Below are 23723 nucleotides of genomic sequence, written 5' to 3' on the forward strand. Positions count from 1 at the left end.
TGCATCGGCTATCGATAGTATCGCAGAGAAATACTATCGATAGTATATCTAATATTTCAGAGCAATATGAGAAGATTAGTATCGATAGTCTTCTCGTCATAACAGTTCGATACTATCGATAGTAGTGCTGTTTATTAATAGTACCTATTGCATTAAATGCGACTATTGCTTTTCCTCAAACTGTCGATAATCAATCGAAACGCAATCGATAATTTATTATCGAGCGGCAACACTACTGTTAGCACTATTGGCAATGCGCTGCGCCATCTGCACTGAGCTTTGCGTAGTATGCCCTATTTTCAATATTTTTAAAGATCTACTACTAAAATATCTAATACTTCTTCGCAATCGTGGTGCGAGTTTAAAATAAAAAAGGAGGATTTAGTGGATTATTGAATAGGCTTCAGAACAAGTGTTAAAAATATAAGACAAATTTGCTAAATGATTCAAGGCCATTGTAAAACACAATACCTATATTATAATTATTGAACACTATTGATATCATATTGCACTATTTGTGGGATTGGGATATGTATATTATTTTCCTCTTCAACATAATCAATTAACCACTTCCACCCAAAAACTATTCAAATCAAAAATATAAAAACAAAAAACCGTCTATAGGGTTAGTTAACTTCATACATATAACAGAATTCCACAACAGCGATACGGATTACTGTCGACGCAGCCACCTTCGATATGTTGCACTGTCGATGCACCTACCATTGATATGGTGCCTGTAGAAGACGGCGAGACGCACATACGTTGGAGCATCAGTCATGTGGCTGTGATGTACAATTACATGCCAGGACGGGGCACGTAATCTCGCAAGTATACCACAGCGGGTTCCCATAGTTTCTGTTCTAAGTTTCAAATTTCATTAGACACACTCGTCACAACTCGCAAGTGAATGAATAGTCAGTCGAAAGGTTCCCATTGTGCGTATCGCCGCTCGTTCGATTTTTGTACCAAATAGATAGCGCGCAAAATTCATAGAACTTTATGCAGTGAATAAAACAAGTGTTAGTATTTCAGGATTTTATTATATCTTATACCAATACACAGATCATTCTTATATAAAATACAACACACCCATATTTCCCAAACTTCCATAATAAAGCCATATTGCCTTGTGTGGACTTGTTATAGTAAAGTGTTATAGTATATACGCGCGTTCTCACGACTCACAAAATTACGGCATCTCTCGTACTTATAGAAAAAGCTTTTTAAAACTAATTAAAATTACTAATAATATAATATAATAGAAATACTATAATATTAATTTATTTTATGGCAATATGTAAAAAATCGTTATTAGATTAGATACAATATGATTACAAATCAATATTTATGGTCACAATACTACAAGAAAGGGACACACCAAGACACAGGGAGTCTCTTTCAAGAATTTTTCGTCTCCTGTCTGTTATTCTAAAATAGTCTTTGGTACCTTGCAATTTGAGTTTATTAATGTTTGCCATTTCGTAGTAATCTATTTAATGATACGAAGTACTTACTAAATCCATGGTGGGTCGAATCGTACTTTATTTATAGCTACTCCGTTGTACTAAGTACGTACTAAATCCATGATATCTCTACACTTTATGGTTTTTTATTTACTCTATGGCTTCTGAAGATATAACGTCACATTGACATTGACATTTTGATAATAATAGGTAGGTAGGGTACACCTACCTATTGTCACAGAGTACCTATATTTTTTTCAAACCTATTGTTCAGTCAGCGTCAGCGAGAGAGAACCGTCTACCTACATAAAGCATATTTTCATTCCATCCCATCCATCTAATCAAGCTCAATCCTCAAGTAATCAAGCACGAACCCAAAACGAGTATCGTATCGCAGCCGCTACGAAAAAAAGAAAGGAAGTTTTGTTGTAGATGACTAAGTTTTTAGTTTTAATGAAAAATAAGTTTATTCTTAGTAATTCTGTTTAATTGCTAGATTTGCATTTTCTATGGGTGATGGACCGGCATTAACAGGTAGAGTTGATAAGAATTTTCTTTCCTTGTCTACTTATTCGTCACTCCCTACCCTACCGGAACTTTGTCGCGCCGGTTGGCTTTGTAATGATGCGATATTATTTGTATAGCTTATCGCAACATGCATTCCATTTCAGATTATAATGGCTAGCAAGGACGAAGATGAAGTTTTACTGCAAACTTTCATGATAAAAAGGTCTCAAAATAAGAAGTTATTTACACCAGTAAATTTTAAGGAGCGTTGGATAGTCCTGAGTCGTCGAGCCCTAGTATACTATGATTCAGACAGTGAAGTAAGTCTCTTCCTAGCTTGAATATTTTTGTTCACATCTATCTTACATTTACATTATTTTGTATCCTTTGCTAATCTCTTCAGAGTTATTTTTAATAAGTAAAAAGCTTTATTATCCATAATAAAAGAGATAGATCTGAAAATTAATAAATTATATTACTCAAACCAAGCAAATCTATGCTGCTTGTATGCAAAAGTTAAAACTAGTTATAGGGAACTCCCAGTAGCAAATCATATTCACACAAGTAAAATCATAAGATTAAGCTTGTTAGTACTATTTAAAACCTACATAGTGGAAAAATATGATTTTTTTACAGTTTAATATAAACTTTTTAATTATGTAAAGCCCACTCAACCTACATGCTACCTCAGGGGGTCAGGTTTATCTGCCCTGACCATACATTGAGTTATAACTTAGCTCATTTTATTACATTTTTACAAATTTCTTCAATATGTGGAGCAGAAAGCAGATATAATACAATTGTATTGCTACTGTGTGATATTTTTGGTTATGAATCCCATAGATAATTAAGTATTTTTTATTTGTTAAGAAGTAGTTACCTATCTCATTGAGATATTGACACTGCCTAAGTTTTTTTCTGCTGAGAAGTAATTTTTTTCACATATTTTTTCTCTAAATAATGAAATGAATACATAATTAATTTCTTATTCTTTATTTTCATTTGGCTTGGATGATTTATTTGGATTAATGTTCTGTAACTTTTAATAATCCTGAAGTAAATGTATTAAATTAGGACTTCTTAAATTTAAATAAAAATAGACAAACAAAAATATGCACTGAAATTACCAATAGTAAGTAGGCACTGACCCACTTGAATTGAATGGCTTTTATTATTTATTTTTATGTATAACATATAAGTGCAATCCATGCGGTGGGTGCTGGCTTTCATTGGTAATTTACATTAGTTTTTATTTGGTGGACTTGCCAAAATTTATACCAATAGTTGAATATTACCTACCTACAATAGAATTTGAAGGTTGATTTGGACAATATTATTTTTTCATGCTTCTAAGGATATTTTTTAAAGGTATGTTGCATAATAATGGAAGTATGTAATGTAGCTAGTAACATCAAAAGATAAGCTTTTGAGGATGCAACTGGACAAACACTCAGATGAGAGATGGATAAAGGTTTTTTCCAACCCCACCAGAACCACAGTGCTCTTTATTATGTTATGCTAGAAGTAACTAATGGCAAGGAACATTTTAGAAAGTAGCAGTAATATGATAATTTACAATAGGATCTTTGATATGGGGATTATAACCTGGGACCTATCCAACGACATACTGTGGTATTTTCTTCTTTTGGTTTTAGGTTTACACAATATTTCATTTTATCAGTTTTCATGACTATGATGAGGTGTGGACTCAAAATGGTTGATAAATTACTTTCCTCTAAATTATCCGGTATTGGTATTTATTTTTTAAAATATCAATACGGGAAAATATACTATCCTGAACAAATAGTATACATCTTTTCTATTATACGATTTAGCTGTTTTATACCTTACGGTTTTTCGGAGCTCCGCCTGCGGCAAATGATGCGACACTTTAACCCCATTTCTAGTCTCTGGAAATGAAAGTTAAAAAAGTCGTCTATAGTCGGGTATAACTTTAACTTCTACCACAACATCATAGAGTTTCACCGTTTTAGCGTAAGCGTAACAGACAGACTTTCGTATTGGAATATTATTCTATGGGAGTATGGATAACCTTTTGTTTGAAGCTTCTCCCTTTTCTCACGATGTCCTGTTTAAGTAACAAAAAATTATGGTAATAAGCGGCCCGTGTGCATCGGAGCAGAATAACTTAGATGTCTCAGGAATTAAGGATATGACTCATAATAGGGGAATTTAAAAAATGAATTCTTTTAAATGTTTTCTATCGGTGTTTGTTAGACTTGAATGTCGGGATGAGACGCGACACTTTACTTAGTTTTAAATTATTTACACCGATTATTTAGAGTCATTAAGTGTCGGAACTCAGTCCCACTGCTGGGTAAAGTCCTGCCTGGACATTCATACTAATATTATAAACGTGAAAGTCTGTCATATTTTTCAAAGCATTTAGCTTTGCGCTGAACCGATTTTTACGAAATTTGGTATACATATGTAAGTTAAAACTCCGAGCTCAAACACTTTATTAAATTTCGCACCGGATATCATTTCGACGCGGGCGAAGCTGTGGGAAGTTACAGTTTACTGCTGGATAACTCCGTCATAGTTAGTTACTCATTAGTTTGCAAATTCCCGAAAATAATATTATTTTTGTCACCTTGTTTAGTTGTAAACATTAAATTTTCAGCAGATTTAATTAGAATGAACAAAATAGAATGTAATAAGTACTAATATTAAATATCGCATCAAATAATCCCACATCATCATGAACATTTTCATTAGGGTTCGGTTGTGGTTACGACAGAACCTTGTCTATCCGTGACTATGAAAGACAAAATATAACTGTTATAATATACTATCATTTGTCCCGGCTTCGCTCTCGTAAAACGATGATACAAAAGTAGTCTCTGTTACTCTTGAAGGTTTTCAAATTTCATCAAAATCAGTACAGTAGTTTTTTAAATTTACTCATTACAAACAAAAAGATAAGACAAAAATACGAATTTATTCCCTTTATAATATTAGTAAGGAAGTATGGCTGTACTACGTACAGTTACCAAATGCCGAGCGAAGTAGGGAATTTCTGGAACCCTACGTTGCACGTTCCCAGATCAGACACGCACTTGACCAGTTTTTTATTTGATGATCTAAGATTTAATTGCCTGTGATCGGTGTGGTGGATACCTACCTATTCAAGATATTAATTAATGACGACATTTCTACGGTTCATCATCATAGTCATGTTATGCCAACTATTGGAGCTTGTCTTATAGATGGATAAGGAGAATAGGCCATGTGATCCACTACAGTCCTAGTCCCATGGGCCCAGTCTAGATAGTGCTCTTACAGTATGTACTATCTGTATGAATGTCGGGTTTCATGCTAGTCCTTCGCAATCGCAAGTAATAGTTTTGTTCGGTCGGAGGGTGGTCGGCTGTGACGCATGCGCGGGTAGGGTGTGTCGGCTAGGCGTCGCGCCGGGCGGCAGTTCCGCGCCGCCGCCTGCCGTCCACTCTTCGCCCGATCATTGCTCACGGTAATTACCATATACACATATTCTCAAAAACCTCATACAAAACCACTATCATTACCAATGATAATGCATACATATCAATCTACTATAGGTACTATACCTTCGTAAATCCTGTCGGAATTCTTAAACACCCAAATCAGATTTCCGTATTAGTGCGCATTTCCATTTTCGGTATCCAGTATCCACCTACGCAAAACGACTCCGCAGATCCATCTCAAAGGCTATCGTTTTTTAATTGGTTCGTTTTACTTTTTAACTATACATGTCTACATCATACATAGATGATCTGTGTCATTATTTAGGTAGAATTGTCGTGCTGAAAAACAAATAGGTATTAAATTTGATTTTCGTAAAAGCTTTTCTGTTCTTTAATATACTACTATTACTTTTTTTATGACTACAAATATGTTATTAAAAATATCTTATCACTCTTATAAGAATCTCGCTGGTATTCAAAGTTACTCTACAGTTATACCAAACCACAACAAAATTCGTGCAAGTAGTTTTTATGTAAATAAGTGATGGAGCATATATACTCATACTTTAAAAAATTCACATGAAATAACAACTATCTAATCCAAGAAACTATTTACTGAGAAAGCAATTTCAATAGGCAACTTTGTTGCCATAAATTTCATTATCGTTGTGTTTACTTGTTACTAAAAATTAGGTCCGTACTACGTACGGTAATAAAACACAGTGTGAGTTCTTGAAGTAGAATATAAAATAACACAAAATACTTCATTAAAAAGTTGAACTAGACAATGTACTTTGTTGCGCGTAGTAAGTGCGATGCAAAACCCCTCGTCACAAGCAAAGAAGGGCGAGACTCGACCCTTTACCCTCCACACTAATGTATGTGCCGTCATGCCGACTCTGCGGTCCCTCATTATGTGAGCAATTTTAATGGAGAGCCCTTCCCTGCGACGTGTGCTAATTGTTTGAAAAAGGCTCACTCCACACAGCTACCTGGTAACAACGTGTCTCAGTTTCCAACATTTTCATCTCAAAAGCCTTTGTGAATGTGCCATTTGCGGATATATCGTCTATCGTCAAGCTCATCACTTTGATGTAGGTGTATTGATTGCCTCGGTTTAATTTTCTATGTATGTGTATATGGATAGAATTGGGCAGCGTCGACTTCAACCTCTACCCAGGTCAAAATTTTTGCCTATAAATATTTATTGGAAAATTGTTCAAATATTTATCGAAAGCTTTACATGTTATTCATAATTTTTTTTTTTTAATTTTTTTTTTGGTTCCGATGCGTGTTTCATTAATCAAGGAACCACTAAAACTACAAAAAATGATTACTATGTATGTATAAATATATACTAATAGATTTATACGACATTGAGTAACAAACAATTATTATTTGTTGATTATCTTGCAACATCGATTTAAATAGGCAAAATATTCATAGAAGGGTATTTCTTTTTACCTATCCATAATTTTACAGTTTTATTTAATTATGTAAAACTGTATTTACATTTTGTGTAATATAAGAACTTTCGGAACCCTAACAATGCGTTTGCCCCGACACGTACTTGATCAATATTTATTCTTCTAAATACCACAGAATGTAGACACCAATGCCGCCTTGCTAGTTTAAAGTAAAAAAATATAATCATGATTGATTTAAATTAGCATAGGAAACAGGTGTTTATTAGGTAGGTATTCATCTCTTTATTAGCAGTCTATTCATAAAGTTGGTGTGGGGCCTGATTTTGACATTATTGAGTTACATTTCGGCATTGAGGGATTTAGATGAAAAGGTAATTGTATAATATAGTTAAGTTGGTAATTTGTCATCGCAAAAAATGTGTACAATTTTGGTTTTTTGTCGAAATACATCAGGATTTACCTCTTTCAAACGTTCATGCGGTTCGACGCAAGATGCCGTTTCGCAAAATGTCATATTCTATCATGAGATCTTGGAAAACCTAAAAAGGCATCCTGTGATCAACGCCAATTTATTACTACTAAGGGGACATTTGCAAAAAGGTCAATTTTGCGACGAAGCGCATCCATCGTACATGTAGTTGTCATGACATGGAGAACAAAATCGTTCAAAATTGACTGAGGCAAAAATTCATGTAAAATGGCGGTCGAAAAAGTTTAGCGTAAATTTGCCATAAGTAACAACGTATAGTGTAGTTTAGATATTAAATTAGAAACTGTCTTTATTAATTTGTCATATCTACTGTGTATTTACATCCGTGTTGCTTTTCATGTTTGTTGGCTTGTGAATACATGGTGCCGGATAGCGGAGTAACTTTGTGGAAGCAAGCTGACACTTAAGCGGTAATTGGTGTCGTATGTGAAGCGGACGGGAGTTAGCCGGTTGGCTCTCCGCCAAAATGTCCGTTGCCCTTATCGCAGTTTGTCCGCTACATTGTGGCCCACAAACTTATTTGCTATACATCCGTTTAGCAATAATATTCTACTGCAATTACTCAATTTGGAAGTTATTCGTGGTTTGAATAGTTTCTGTTGGAATTATTACGAAGCCTTAATTGTATGGGTCGTTTCTCTAATACCAAGGGGTATCCTCCTTTCAGAAATTTAATTGAGTGCTTTATTTCTGTACATCTTTTCTAGATTATCTCCAGGTTTAGTGATTTGATTAATCTCATTCCTCTTCTGTGTAGTCAAATGACTACGCATTTCGAGATGTATTTCCAAATTATATTTCTCTGATGGGCCTTTATGAATATTGCGCCTTTAATCTGATTGGTGGCCTATTCAATATTCGATAAAAAAACTATACTTATTATTTCCCATTCTTACCATCGGGCACAAAATCATTTTCACGCATGACTGACTGTGAGCTGAATATTTCAATTTTCAGGAACTGTTCAGTTTTACGCTCCCATTCAATTAGTGGCCATTGTACCGTGAACCATGTAGCTTCTTTTGATTTATCTGGTTCAATTTGTGATCTATTTTCGCGGTATAATAAAAACCAACTTTAAATAATATTCTTTATAGGATTTTTTTTTACGTTTTTATTTACCGTTACTCAACTACTTACTATCACAGACCTACAAATCAAAATCAAATCATTTATTCAGAAATTAGGCCTTCACAGGCACTTTTTCACGTCATATTCTAAATTCAATTATATTTACCAAAGCTACAAACTACTAGCAATTCGGAACGCCACTGCTGAGAAGAAATGGCGAAAGAAACTCATACACTCTACAGCTAATGTCACTGTATCATAGTTTTAATAATCTGTGTTGCTAATATTTTCACTAATTCTGATGATTTTATTTTGATGCCTGACTGAATTTCTTTCTAGGCCTGATTACCTGGATTCTGTATGTATGATGGGGCTTGTGACCTAATCAATCGGGGCTATTTAGGTACTGCTTTATGTGCATCTATTAGATGTTATCCGCGGACTCGCCCATTCAAAATGCTTTATCAGCATATTTCGGGTGAATAGAAAAATACACTTGTATGGAAAAATTTTCATTGTATGTGATAATGTAGGTGCAAGGTTGGAAAATAAGTGATTTTTGCATTTCAGAAACGTAGAGAGCGCGGTCGAATCCCAACGGAGAGTATCCACACAGTGGAGCAGGCGCAGCTGGGAGAGCTGACCAAGCAGCTGCCAGACAGCGACGGCGACAAGGGCCACTCCTACAGGTATCCGTTCCAGGTAATTTTCCACTCATTGCTGGACACGCCTAGCGTACCTAGAGGGCGGACGTGTCGTTACAGAGATCATCCACAATAACAGGGCTACCTGAGCTTACCATGTTGATGTTGGTGTGTGGTGTTTTGGAATATAAGGGAAAAATAAATATCAGAGGATGCACAATGGACGTTGTGCAGCATAATGTCGATCTTGTGTCTTCTTATGATTTTTACAAGAAAATTAGCTATTAGGAATTTTAGCATAATCAAATACATTGATAAACTCGTCCATTAAAAAGTACAAATGACATTATTATGCGTATATGAAATTATTCTGTTAATGGTGCAATAAAGAGTTCATCTATTTATATATGCTATGATCAACAAGTTTTAATGGGACCCGAAGCTGAAATAGAAGTATCATCTAATATTCTGAAATTTGAAATGGATATACCTAGTCATTGACCCGAGGTTAATCTGGTTACGGTTTGACATTGGAGATTGTGCGCAGGTAGGCTACAGTGAGCAGAATCACGACTATACCCTGTACCTGGTCGCCGGAGACCACGCCGAGCGACTCAAGTGGATTCACACCATTAGGTTAGGTGCGTATCTATTTAGTTGTACTTACTTATACTATAATATTGCACATTGTATATACATATAGGTATCTCGGGTGAACGCCGGTCTTCGCTCCCGTGGAAATTTCAGGATAAAAATACTATAATGCTTTTTCAGATTACTTATCTAACAAATTTAATCGATATCGTTCATTCGATTTTACGTGAAACTCTAATATAAACATACATCCGTCATTTCAAAGCTATTTATAATATTAGTATGATAAAGCTAAGACATTCGCAGTTATGTTACTTAACTATTGAAAATGTTATTAGTAGTACCTACAGGGTAAACCTAGATAATTTTGCTACGGGAGCGGAATCCCGGGCACAGCTAGTATAAAAATATTTTATTTTATATTTCAAAAATTCATTGGCTAGTTGAAAAATGTATTAGTAGTCGAGAAATAAGTGCGCACAACATTATTGACATAATTAACTTACAGATAATGATATAAGATTTTCATTTATCGAGACAAAAAAAGAATAGAAACGAAAGAAGCAAGTTTGTGTTTAGTGTGCATACATAACGTACGGCGGGCGCTGTACCACCCCGCGGCGTGGTCGGCCCGGCGCTGGGCCTGCTGTGACGGGGAGAGGCGCTCCGCCTCGGGCTGCGCCCTCGCTGCCGTCTGGCCGCTGCCTGAACCCGACCTCGTCGCGCAGACGGAAGAGACCAACGAAGACACATCATGTACGTATCATATAACATTTTACAAGGTTCAATAACAAAAGCAGTGTGAAAATGTATACCACCAAAGACATCATCAAGTCAAGTCCTTTCTCGCCATTCTTTTTACGCCAGATTTCTATATCCTGTGCTAATCTTATCCACGTAAGACCTGCGATTTTGATGATGTTTTCTGCCCATATTGCTGCTGGCCTACCGACACTTCTTTCCCCTATCTTAGACCACCATTCGGTTAGTCTCTTACTTAACTACCTATCATGACCGTATTCGTCCTCCAAACTAGATGATGATGATGTCGGATACCGACAGGTTACCTTGCTATTTATTTTTATGCTATTGGTTGTGTTTTTCTTTTTTGTTTCGTGCTTATTTTATTTTCGTATTTTGAAAGTTTTGTGATAATCATGGCATTATTTTGGTGCAAATGGAAACATCTTCATATTTTTCTTGCTTCCTGTATGTATTTTAAATTATTTTAATTTAAAGTATTTTAATTTGCTTAGATCATTTTACTTTTTATTTAACAAATCCCACATTCCTGCCTAATAAAAGTATTTACATTCGCATTGAGAAGGCGAAATAACTGCAAGTTTGTAAGTAGGGATTAAAGCACTAACGCGCTTACTTCGGTTCTACCATTTTATTTTCAGCTAAATTTCAGCTACAAAACAAACCGACACGTAATTAACTTTATACCCTGAACAAAGTAGGTCCCACACAAATTAAATACCAGATGCTCTTTTATTCAAGTTTAATTTTATAGAGACCGTCCCAATTTATGCTTAGCTTTTTTTTCTTAACCGCTTTTCAGACTCCTATACTTCAAAGGATTCTTTGTTTAATAAATCAGCTTTTGTTTAATAAATCAGCTTATGGAACCCTTTTTAAGTAAGTTACATACCTACATATGAAAACGCAAATATTGACCTTTCCGTTTTTTTTAAATTAAAGTGTAATAACACATGTACTACCATTATGATTTTAATTTGTTGGTTGAATGAATTATTTATATTTTTCCACGTGAAGTGATGGATAAATATATTCATTCACTTTTGGATATTAGCATAGACGTTCTAATCGTACATAATAGAGCCCTAAAGTGAGATAGATTTATCGTTACGTTTCCAATGACGAATGCATTAGCCCAATCAATTGGCTTGTTCAAGTTTTATCTCGCATATGTCAATAGAGTCCGACTTGCTTTTGCCACTAAGCATTTTTTTCTGTTATATTTCCTTTGTAACTTATTTAAATATCAGCTGGAATCACTTAAGTTGCCAACATTTAAAGTTAAGGTTAGTTCAAGTTTGTATTTACATAGATATTAGCCTTTATCCGAACTAATATCAAAATTTACTATTTGATAATGACAAGCTATTTATTTCATACACAATATTACTCAATACACAAACATTCTTAAAAGAATGCAATGCGGTTATGAAATACGTACTATATTTGTTCGCTTTAAATTCCTGTAACATAATGATAAGCTGACGAAGAAATAAAAAGGTCAGTGCAACGGCAGGCTTCTGAGGAAGGTAACTGGGCTATACAACGAGTAGATTTGTCGTTTGTGACGTCAGCCACCTGTCTCTTTCGCACTACAGCCTGTGAACATAAGTGAAAGGGAGTGGGAGTTACGCCTGCGCGCGCGCATCGAATGGTGAATGTAGGCCGCATACGACCATCTTTGAAACCCTCGCCACCTCGTCTCGACAAACATAAAGGCTCGTCTCTATGTGACATAATTGTATGAATAAGGATTACATCTTTTTTCCACGTTTTTATACAGAGGTTATATTATTGGTATATAATAATAAGCTACGCTTGATTTTATATGAAACATTGCAAAGATATGTAATCCTTAAAACCAATGAAAATATACAATCATTTGCAATTTGGTGTAACTTATTCATTAAAATGTTGATTCGTTATTTATATATTAATGAATCATTTCCGTTACTGATTGTCGATTTAATTTAGTATCTTGTATATATTCTTGAATTCATAACGTGAATTCATAAATCCAAGTGAATTCATGAATATTTGATCCTAAATATAGATTACAAAAGGCATATCAACATACCACTAGGAATTTTATTTTTGGGTAAATTTTGGTATTAATTATATAATTAATATAATGTACAAGTATATACTTGTACAAACAAATGTCATTTTTGTTTACATTTGGCTGAAATATATTAAACATGTCAAGAAATTCATGATTGTAAGTTTTCCAGTTAGAAAAATGATCTTAGGTCAGATCCGTTGAGTTTCGTGCTCAAGTATGCAATAGACTTTATCGACGTGACGGTACATTGACACGTTAGTTGGTTGTCGGAGCGGTGTCGCGCGCGGACGTCCGGACATATTCCTCGGCCCTATGTTGCAGAGCAAGTCGGAAGACGAGCCAATGGTCACCAAAAAGAAGTCCAAGATACCATGTTTGTCCCTCTCTTCGTTCCTGCCAGCTCTAGAGGGTACGGTTCCTCTCGGTTGACCTCTATCTGTGGCCTCGCCGCTACCGGTTGCGTTCACTCGTTGCACTCACTTTCTTGTCTTGGTCAGGTGTCATTTAATGCGTTTGTGTAATGTCAGCAAAAGTGATAATACTGTGATTTGGATGCCACAAGTGTTTATGGCTAGTTCGTGTTGTATTACGTTCGTGTGTTTTACGTCATTTAATGTTCATAGACAACAGTTTCGGTTCGTGTAAGTGTATTCGTGTTTACGGCCAAATAATTGTTTACCAAATGTTGCGTCTATTCAGTTTTATTTTTTGTTTTGATAGAGCGCGTTTTGTTGTCTATGAAATGAAATTAATTCTTACTTGATTATATCAAAATATTATTTCAACGTTATATTATTTTCTTTCTTCTTTATATTATTAAGTGATGTGTGCTAAATCATATATCAATAGTGGTAACCAAGTAAAGAAGGATTTGTTTTCTGATAATTTGAAAGACAGATGTTTGCTCTTTTTAATCAATGTGAGGTTGCAGGTGTCCTCACAATCAAACTTAGAACTTCCATTTTTTTTTGATATCTGAAAAGGAAAAGGTTATATATAGTACAGTTATTAATTGACACCTTTAGAGCCTTTAACCAAGTGACTCAACCGAAAATAAACACCTTTTCTCTATTTTCATAACGGTATTGTACTTTCCTAAAAGACGAAAAGAGAATACGAACTTCCACTCCAGCCTACATTTATTCTGTTACTATGCAGATGCTGTTTTAATTACGAATAAAAGCATTTTTATTGTTTATGTTATATGTAATATATCCCATGTCCCTTAGCTGCCTTGTACAACACACACGGGAGTGTGTGGAGTGCTTCTATATTAGGGCGGAAGCCACACGCCGCAGGTGTTATTTCGTCCTTTATAACGGCATAGGGTATTTTTAACGGCAAATAGGACCCGCCAGATTTATGTTTCCATGTGCTCTTTGCTCCATTACGTCAGATATTTTTTCTTGTATCACTACAAAAACTATATTAAGCACTTAAATTGATGGATTATTCTTTTAATATAGTGAGTACCCTGAAAACTCGAATCCCATAAGTGTTTGACGACCTCGGTGGTGCAGTGGTAAAGTTCTTGCCACTGAACCGAGAGGTCTGGGTTCGATCCCCGGTCGAGTCATGATGGAAACTGATCTTTTTCTGATTGATCCGGGTCTTGGATGTTTATCTCTATATGTATTTGATATAAAATATAGTATCGTTGAGTCAGTATTCCATAACACAAGTCTCGAACTTACTTTGGGGCTAGCTCAATCTGTGTGATTTGTCCTAATATATTTATTTAAGTGTTCTAATTTTGCTAACTGTAAATACAAAATCGAACTCTGCTCTGGCTTCCAATTGTATTCTTGAGTTTGAGGCAGTCATTATTATCACTTTTGTAAATAAGACAAAAATTAAAAACATACTATTTTTCATTGCATAGTAAGGCCGAAAGCTTTCCTTATATATGAGGAAAAATATTACGGGCAAAATTAGTTTAAAACATGTGTGACATGTATAGCAAAACCATTTAAATATTAAATGTGCCAAATCATGTAATTTTTGTACAGCTGTGACAGCGGCGGTCACCATGCCTGGGGGAGGGGGTGCCCCTCCCGGCACTCCGTCGGCGAAGCCAAAGGTAAATTTTATACAATCGATTCGTGTTAATATAATGCTAACTGGCAACTAAGGACTTGGCTATTTCCTAATATTTTTCACATTTTAAAGTTTTAAATTCGAAATACAAATAGTTCCAAAATATAAATTATTTTTATTTTTTTTCAGGAAAAGCCAAGAAATAAAATAGTAGTTGCTCTCTACCCGTTTAAGGCTATTGAAGCTGGTGATCTCTCGTTAGAAAAGGTAAGATGATTTTCCTTCTAGATTTTGTTGTTTGAAATAATAGTAATGAGCAATGAAAATACTTATAAGCGTAGCCAGCTAGAAAGTAACAATATACTTATTTTACAAAAAATGCTTATATTTTTTATAATTTCAGATTTTATTATGTTGAGAAAGAAATGAAACGGAAAAAATATTTCAGACTCTTTATTCATTACATAGAAATCTTATCTTATTGTGCAGAATAAAACGTCGACTTTGGTACCTTTGAGAAATCATTTTCGGGATAAAAGGGATCTTTTCAGGCTTCCTTTCACACGCACGTACGTTTCACACAAATTGAGTTTGCTTCAATAAATATTTCGCTTGTTACAGGGCGCCGAGTACGAGGTTTTTGATGATTCACAGGAGCATTGGTGGAAGGTTAGAGATGAAACTGGGTACGTAGCTACGAATATATGTATTTATAAGTATACTATTTCATATATATCCTACTAATATTATAAATGCGAAAGTTTGCGAAGATGCATGTGTGTATGTATATTTGTAATTATTTGAAGCGAAATCTAATGGACGGATTGTTATGAAGTTTCGGTATACGGATAGAATATAACTAATAATAATAAAATATGTACAATATGCCTAGCTATAGTTGTTTATAAATTAAATCACATATGTTGGTTATAAAATAAACTGTTCACCTGAATACTTTGCGTTAGTGTTTGTACCGTAACTTAACGATACTTAATAATGTACCAAATAGTTACTGGATGTATTGTATACTTTATAATACACTATTATTGTACATAATGTACATTTTTGTCAATTAACTTTAAATTTTATGTTTATTTTTGTATTTATAATTATGATTAAATACTGGGTTATTGTTTATTGCGATTAATCAAATACATTGTTTTGTTTGCAGCTTGATCGGATACATCCCTAGTAATTACGTCAAAGAGAAGGAAACTATAGGTCTACAGAAATATGAGTAAGTTATCACGGTAGAGTAGAGTACCCGAAGAGTACTAGTGCTTTGATAAATATTATTTTATTTAAAATTTTACGTAAAAATGTATGTGCCTGTAAAAGACATACAAATAGAATGTCGAAAAATTGGAAAACATTGAAGCAGTTAAAAATTACTTTCTTGAGTCCTTACCAGTGTAGAGGAGTATTATACGAGTAGTGTAGACTCGACACTAATCTCCTTCTACGCTAATATTAAATAATGAAATAAAAAAACAATTCTTTGTAAGTTGGTGTGAATTACTCAACAGATTTCCAAAATTCTTACACCAATAGAAAGCTAAGTAGTGTTTGGTAACACATGTCATAAATAATACCTATTTGGGATTTAAATTGGCTAGTTTTCAACTAGTCAAATCAGATACTATTTGTAATGTAAAAAACAAAAAATCTATAGAGATTGTACGACAGTTATGTGTTATGCTAAGTTAAAATAATCCCTAATAAACTTTAATGAAGAAAAATATTAATCACGTAACTCATAGTAGTTTTATTATTGTTAAAACTTTATTTTATTAAACCAAGTACAAATGTCCTTGGTTATTTAAAAACATAAGTGCATTTTATTTTGTACCCAGTCAAGTAGTATATATATAGTCAAATAGTAGTAGTATATATATATATATAGATATATATAAATTGCCTGCCGCAGATGGTACGTGGGTGAGATGTCTCGGCAGCGCGCGGAGTCCCTGCTGAAGCAGGAGGACAAGGAGGGCTGCTTCGTGGTGCGGAACTCCTCCACCAAGGGCATGTACACGCTCTCGCTATATACCAAAGTGTAAGTTGTTTTCAATTTCAAACACTTTGCTCAGAATCAGTGTTTTCATTCTTAGGATAGAACCTATTCGTCGCGAATTTGCAGCAATCGTGCGGCTCTTTTAATAGTTAATCCGGTAAAAATATCTAGGTATATTTTTTCTCAAACTGGCAATGTATTTTATTTCTTTTTGTTTGAGCCAAATCAGCCTTTGTGACATAGAACTTATGGCGAACAATTTGAAATCGATATCTTAGGATTTATTTTTCTTTGCCGAAAGTTTTATCTTTATTCACGGCTTCTTCATGAAATAAAAATAAAAACAGTATATTGTAGCCGGGTAGTATTGAAAATTTTATTCATAACACAAATGTATATTGAGATCGAAGCTGTCCTTTGACGGCTTCTCAGACGACATCAGTGATTCAATTCAAAATTCTTGTAGTCTACTTAAATAATACTTACCATCCTTGTGTAAATTAATTGACAATGAATGTGAAAATATAAATCATCTCGTTGTCGGTGTAATTTCTTCCATCAGTCCCTTTGCATTGTTAGTTCTTTTACTTCCTGATACGATATGACGCTTACTGAAAGCTTACAAAGTAAATTAAGAAATATGAATTATTCAATTTCAGTAACCATCCGCAAACGAAGCACTACCACATAAAACAGAACAGTCGCGGCGACTTCTACCTATCAGACAAGCATTGTTGCCCGAACATTCCAGAACTGATAAACTACCACAAACACAACAGCGGCGGGCTGTGTTCGCGACTTAAGGCCACCCCTTGCGACCGACCCGCGCCCCCCACCGCTGGCCTATCACACGGTATTTCTTTACATTTACATAATTGAATTTTAATATTGTTATTACATACATATATAACTATGTAGTGTTACTATATAGTGTAGTCGTATATACTGTATTATTTATATTTAAAGTATATATTGTATACCCTCATAGCATTCTATGTTTGACCCAAAGGTTGAAGATTATATAATGCGTTTAGTATTTGTATTGTTATGCAATAAAGCTTAAATAAATAAAATAACTCCATACAAAAAAATACTAAAAACTTCTGCTACCGACTTCCAAAGCGCAGGTGAAGAAGAAACGATAACGCCGGTCATATCAGATAACGTATATAATTCCAGACAAATGGGAGATCGACCCATCGGAATTAGTGCTGATGGAGGAGCTGGGCGCGGGCCAGTTCGGCGTGGTGCGGCGCGGCAAGTGGCGCGGCCGCATCGACACCGCCGTCAAGATGATGAAGGAGGGCACCATGTCCGAGGACGACTTCATCGACGAGGCCAAGGTTATGACGTGAGTGTCTGTTTAGTTTGATCCATCAGAGCTCGTTATAGAAAGCTTTTTCGTTTAAGAAAAAAAAATTCTGTCCAAAGTTCGTTTTCGTCAGAAAAACAAAATGCTTATGTATAATTTATTCTAATGAAATACGCCTTAATTCGAAAAACCATTTACAAATTAATAAATGTCTGGTCTGACTACTACGTGATACCAAAGACCGTGCGCAGTAGAAAATAAAAAGTGGAAAAGCGGACCCTAAGCCGCGATGGTTTGCAGCTGAGGACCGGGAACATACTCAGATAGAGAGAATGCTATTTTCTAACCTCTCTTGTCGCATTCATTTTTGCACCCCAAAACTGATTCAAAAATTCAAATTCTATGGTTTATTGTATTCTTTGTTATTGTTTAAACTTGCTTATTTTTTGTCTTGTAAATATAGGTTTTCTAAGTGAATTATTTTACGCAATTAATATCCTTAAATATTATAAAACAAAGTCCTTTGCCACGTCTGTCTGTTCGCGAAAAACTCAAAAACTACTTTCATGCGGTTTTCACCAATAGATAGTGTGTTTCCCGAGGAAGGTTTAGGTGTATAATTTATCATGTTTTTACCCTAGCGAAGCCGGGACGGGCCGCTAGTGAGAAATAAAGTTATTCTACACCTGAACCAAAGATTCCATCTTCATCTTAAAAATACACAACAAACCTGTATTTATGTTCGGACCTTTGTTTCCCAGCAAGCTCCAGCACCAGAACCTGGTGCAGCTGTACGGCGTGTGCTCGAAGCACCGGCCCATCTACATCGTGACGGAGTACATGCGGCACGGGTCCCTCTTCAACTACCTGCGCCACACCCCGCCCGACCAGCTGGGGCCCGCGGTCCTCCTCGACATGTGTATACAGGTATTTCTATTTGTGAACAGCGTAAATAACCAATAGGTTGTAGCTTTTTAAGAAATTCCTATCTATTCTATACATATAATACCTAAAACTGTAAGTGGGCTATGTTGTTTCGCGCAAAACTAGATGGAATTTGATGCGGTTTTCTCAGTTGTATAGCGGATGGTCTAACTTATATTGGTCTTGTATAGGTTTCATCGCGATATATTAATTAAAAATTGACAATAATGAGTAATAGGTAATCAACGCAATTAAACAAGGGCGAAGCTGCGGGCAAAAGCTAATATAATATAAAATATGACATGAAAAGTGCCTGAAAGTTTAATTTTTGAATAAATAAATAAACGTCAACGTCCGTCGTGTCATAACCTATGGAAAACAAAGGAGCACGACTGAGCATTGGGGCATGGCTCTAATTCGACAAGATCTTTTTATTCAAAATATTTTTATGATACGCGAAATATAAAAATAAAACATTTAAGAATAATATCATCAAAATCGCGTGAGGACGGCATCCATTTTACCTAAATAGATTTTGTTGTTTTTATTAAAAGAGCCATATGGTACCTTCACGTTATTTATAAATGTATGTTTGAGCTTAGATTTTTTGTATAATATGTTTCAGGTTTGCAAAGGAATGGCGTATTTAGAAAGGCATAATTACATCCATCGAGATTTAGCAGCAAGAAATTGTTTGGTTGGAGATGAAAATGTAGTAAAAGTAAGTTGTTTGGTCTTTTACTGATATAAACAATGTGCCAATTCTCATTAACCATTGTTTCCATCAACCTCTTGCACTTTAAAACAGTTGTCAGAAATATATACATATTTAGGATCATTATAAGAATGCATTATACGAGTAGGAACGCCCAATTTCTAAAAGTATTAAATTGTAAAAACAAATTCAACTATCGTAAAAAAATAAACTTTTGCAACAACTTTTATCAAGAAGTTATCATCATAAATATAATATTTTATGTAGCTGTCGAACAAACATGTCTTGTATACAAACATAAATTAATTTTCTCAGTAATATTTTCACTGGTGTTTCCAAAAAATAATGGCCTTCGATTAGTCATGAAAACAAAAATGAGTCAAGTAGCGTGTATCGTAGTAGTGTGAGCAATGTGCAGGTGGCCGACTTCGGTCTGGCGCGCTACGTGCTGGACGACCAGTACACCATCACGGGCGGCACCAAGTTCCCCATCAAGTGGGCGCCGCCCGAGGTGCTCAACTACACCCGCTTCTCCTCCAAGTCCGACGTCTGGGCTTTCGGTAACACATTTCTTATTTTGCTCGAGGCTCAAGCAGCCGCGCACTAGCGCCATCATCGCGTTTTTTTTTGGGTGCGAAGATGAATTCGATAAGAGAGATGATAGCGCTCTCTCTCTTCTCGACGTCGGAGCCTAGAATCCGCTTTCCCACTTCGCACGGTGTTCGGTATCTTTAGCCGTTAGACCAGTGGTGATGGCACATTTATTTCTAAATGATTTTTGAACTTAAAGCACATTTCGTCAGAATAAATTACAGCCGGGTTTCTTTCTGACGAAAACGGACTTCCTCTTGAATAGAAACAAGTTTTCTTAAACGAAAGAGTTTTCTAATACCACCCATTGGGTGGTATTGCTCTTGACCCAACTCTGATGTTAACCTATACTTTCTTTTCTAAAGAAATAATACCATTTGACTTAAAATTTATTTTAAAGATTATAATCCAAGTTATCAATAGTTGCAAATAAATTTAACTTTGCCTACATTTTTTTTTACTTTAAAGTAAATGTAATTATTATTTTTTCTAATTTTAAGGTGTTTTAATGTGGGAAGTATTCACGTGTGGTAAAGTGCCATATGGGCGAATGAAGAATTGTGAAGTTGTAGAAATGGTGCAAAGAGGTCAAGTGCTGGATAAGCCAAAGGGATGTTTGAATGAAATATATAATGTGAGTATAAATATAATATATCTACATTTTGAATAATCCTATCTAATATTTTAAATGCGAAGGTATGTTTGTTAGTTACCTCTTCACGCTCTATCTACTCAACCAATGTTCTTGAAATTTTGCATATATATAGTTTGAAGTACGGAGAAGGACATGGGATACCTACCTTTCATCCCGGAAAAATAACTGCTCCCTTGGGAATCGCGCAAGCGAAGCCGCGGGCAAAAGCTAGTATTTTATAGTATAATTAGATGCATGTTATGTGAATGTAATTATTTATTATTAAAAATAAAATATATGTTTTTGATAAAATGTTATGTGATAGCTGGGCTTATTGTAGAATATTGACGAAAGATTTTTTTTACAATGTTTTTAAATTATAAAACTTGTTAAAACTATTCTAATAGGGGACATTTTGAAAAAGGAACTCGGGCGTAGCCACCAAAAGGGCCGGAAAATAAGTATCCGTTCTAGTTTCGCTCGCGTAAAACTAATAAACAAAAGTAGTCTATGTTATCCCTGACGGTTTCGTCTATCTCCGTGTCAGATTTCATTAAAATCGGACCAGTAGTTTTTGAGCCTAATCATTAAAAAAAAAACAGAAATAGTTTCTCTTTATAATGTTAGTATGGTCGTAACGGTTAAGGTAATGCGGCTGTGCTGGCGGCACTTGCCCGAGGAGCGGCCGTCGTTCCGCGTGCTGAAGGAGGAGCTGACGGCCGTCGCGCAAAACGTGCTGGCCGATTGACTGCGTCTGCTGCTGCAGCTGCTCACCGCGCCCGCCGCTAGCCTTTCATAGCTTATCTTATGTATTACATTTGATCCCCATGTCATAATAATAGAAGCAAATACTGCAATATCAATTTTAAAAAAATACGATTAGGTATTAGATATTGCAAGTATGTTTTTGCTTCTATATGACTAATTACAAAAATGGATGTACTCTGTTTTTTTTTAGAGTTAACATATAAACAATCTTATAAAAAAAATCAAATGTTAGTTCGAATTACAAATTCTAAAGCATTTATGAACCCGAAAACTCAAATTATATTGCTGTAGATAGAATAAAAAACATGGTAAGTTGTTTACTTAAAAACTTGTAAGAAAAATGGGGATTATAAGTCCGTGAGAATTGAAACGTTGAGAAACATAACGGAACAAAAATGTCTACGCCCGGATACGTCCATCGCTATTCTCTATCGATACATAATTTATGAAAAACAATTATTTTCAATTAAAAATATGCCAGTTTAATTTCTTGTAACAAGGACTTCGTGCATGCGCATTCTATTTCAAATCTGCGATTGACAGACATTATTTTATTGATAAAATGAAAATGAGGGCCAATCTCCGGAAATAAAAAACGAAATGCGTGATTTTTGAAACATGGTTTAGTTATGGAGTAGTAAGTACTCCGTACACGGAGTACCTACTAATTCCAAGGGTTTAGTTATACCTACTGGCCACCGTGTGGTAATAATGTGGTAGATTTCACGCAGGAAAGTGTTTCCGCTATAGTGAATTGAATTAGCTTGGAATTGATTAGAATATTGTAAATAATTTTGTTTTCCTGTAGTATCATGATATCATTGATTTAGCCATAAATAAGTATAAATGAAAATAAAAACATATCGAACATATAAATACAGACTTTCAGCGTGATAATATGCTGTGGTCAACAACAAAATGTCAATTAATTTGAATATCAATCAGAATCACAATAAAAATAAATTAATAATTTAAATAAGACTGTCAACACGTTCCCACAAATTATAAATTACTTTGACATCGAAAAAGACAATAAATACACATTCCAATGGTAAAAAATTCTAAAAACGTGACTGAATTGAAGTTTCGGAAGTAATTAGATCTCGATCTGTAATATTTTTTCCTGTAAAATAAAGGAGCGGGTCTCGGCTACGAAATCCTACGCATCTAGTCTGCTCGACTATGTTTATTTTATTCATAGATAGAATTTAAACGTAATACAGGAATTTAAGACCGATATTATTAGCGCGACATAACATCATAAGTATTTCCACTTTCATCCTCATATCATGTAATAGTAATTATCATGTAAATACATTTTATTATCAAAAACTTAAAATTTCTGAAAAAAACAATATTTGCACAAATAAAATACATACAGGTTGTTTTATAAAACTGTCACTGCTCTTCTAATAAATATAGACAGCACATTAAGGACGCCAATATTTTCACCTCATTACTTATTTTGACTATTAACTGTGATTTTAACATACTCGTAACATTTATTTTTAATGTATTGTGTAAATTTAACCATTGAAAAAGCAGTGACACAATTTTAATGTGCCAATATTTTCCTTTAATCTTAAAATGTAAATTATTTTAGGCATTTGTTGACTGAATATTGAAATGAACTAACGTGTTACCGCTTTCGTTCATTCGCCCAAAATCATTCGTTTCGTACATGGGGCGAAGTATTTATTGGTAATTTATAAGTATTGTAATTACATTGTAAATGTCTTTCGTTGTGATAAATATTGAGTGCTTAGTAATAGTTACTAAGTATTGAGTTGTAATATTAGTATTTGACTACAGTTTGATACCGCGACATGGTGAGTTATAATCAGTTGCATAAATGCCCTATACAGTACAATATACATATATAAAATAGATGTACTTCGTGAAATATATGAATATCATGTCCTAGTAATGTAATTTGCTTCAGAATTGTACAGCAACTATTAATTTGTATAACTGTTTTGTAAAACTATTAAGTCAAGTAAAACAATATGATATAGAGGTTGTGTTTCCTTTTATATTAAATTTCCGTCGGGTGTGAAAACTTAAAAATTATTTTAGATTGGAAATAAAAACTATCATTGCTGCTTATATAATAATAATATTGTTATATATTTCGTACATACATAAATATATATTTCATTTATCTATAAAACTTAGTACATAGTTTAAGTAAATGGAATTTCAACTAATACAAAATATGAACGAATGTAATACATATAC

At 34.6% G+C, this 23723-nt stretch overlaps 1 protein-coding gene across 2 annotated transcripts; it reads left to right on the top strand.

The window, feature by feature from the left end:
• The first annotated feature begins 1698 nt into the window (after positions 1–1698).
• Btk (Bruton tyrosine kinase) lies at positions 1699–23499 on the top strand. Of its 2 annotated transcripts, XM_053743861.1 has the most exons (17): positions 1699–2000; positions 2138–2293; positions 8999–9130; positions 9620–9713; positions 10246–10422; positions 14500–14570; positions 14717–14794; positions 15149–15213; positions 15699–15764; positions 16455–16583; positions 17201–17394; positions 17721–17892; positions 18615–18780; positions 19403–19498; positions 19911–20052; positions 20584–20717; positions 21364–23499. In XM_053743861.1, the coding sequence occupies exons 2-17, from the start codon at positions 2144–2146 to the stop codon at positions 21463–21465; spliced, it is 1968 nt and encodes a 655-aa protein (XP_053599836.1). In that variant the 5' UTR covers positions 1699–2000; positions 2138–2143; the 3' UTR covers positions 21466–23499. The 2 variants fall into 2 exon arrangements, with proteins under 2 accessions (XP_053599836.1, XP_053599837.1); XM_053743862.2 differs by lacking the exons at positions 1699–2000; positions 2138–2293; positions 8999–9130; positions 9620–9713; positions 10246–10422 and adding an exon at positions 12721–12899.
• The last annotated feature ends 224 nt before the right edge of the window (positions 23500–23723 follow it).

The sequence above is a fragment of the Plodia interpunctella genome, chromosome 4, assembly GCF_027563975.2.
Source record: "Plodia interpunctella isolate USDA-ARS_2022_Savannah chromosome 4, ilPloInte3.2, whole genome shotgun sequence".
NCBI lineage: Eukaryota > Metazoa > Arthropoda > Insecta > Lepidoptera > Pyralidae > Plodia > Plodia interpunctella.

What these genes read in the sequence shown, in the direction of transcription:
- Btk (XM_053743861.1), top strand. Translation starts at nt 2,144, where the DNA reads ATGGCTAGCAAGGACGAAGATGAAGTTTTACTGCAAACTTTCATGATA. An exon ending in CACCGCTGGCCTATCACACG is followed by an intron (nt 17,395 to 17,720) that starts GTATTTCTTTAC and finishes ATATAATTCCAG; the next exon opens with ACAAATGGGAGATCGACCCA. An exon ending in TCCTCGACATGTGTATACAG is followed by an intron (nt 18,781 to 19,402) that starts GTATTTCTATTT and finishes AATATGTTTCAG; the next exon opens with GTTTGCAAAGGAATGGCGTA.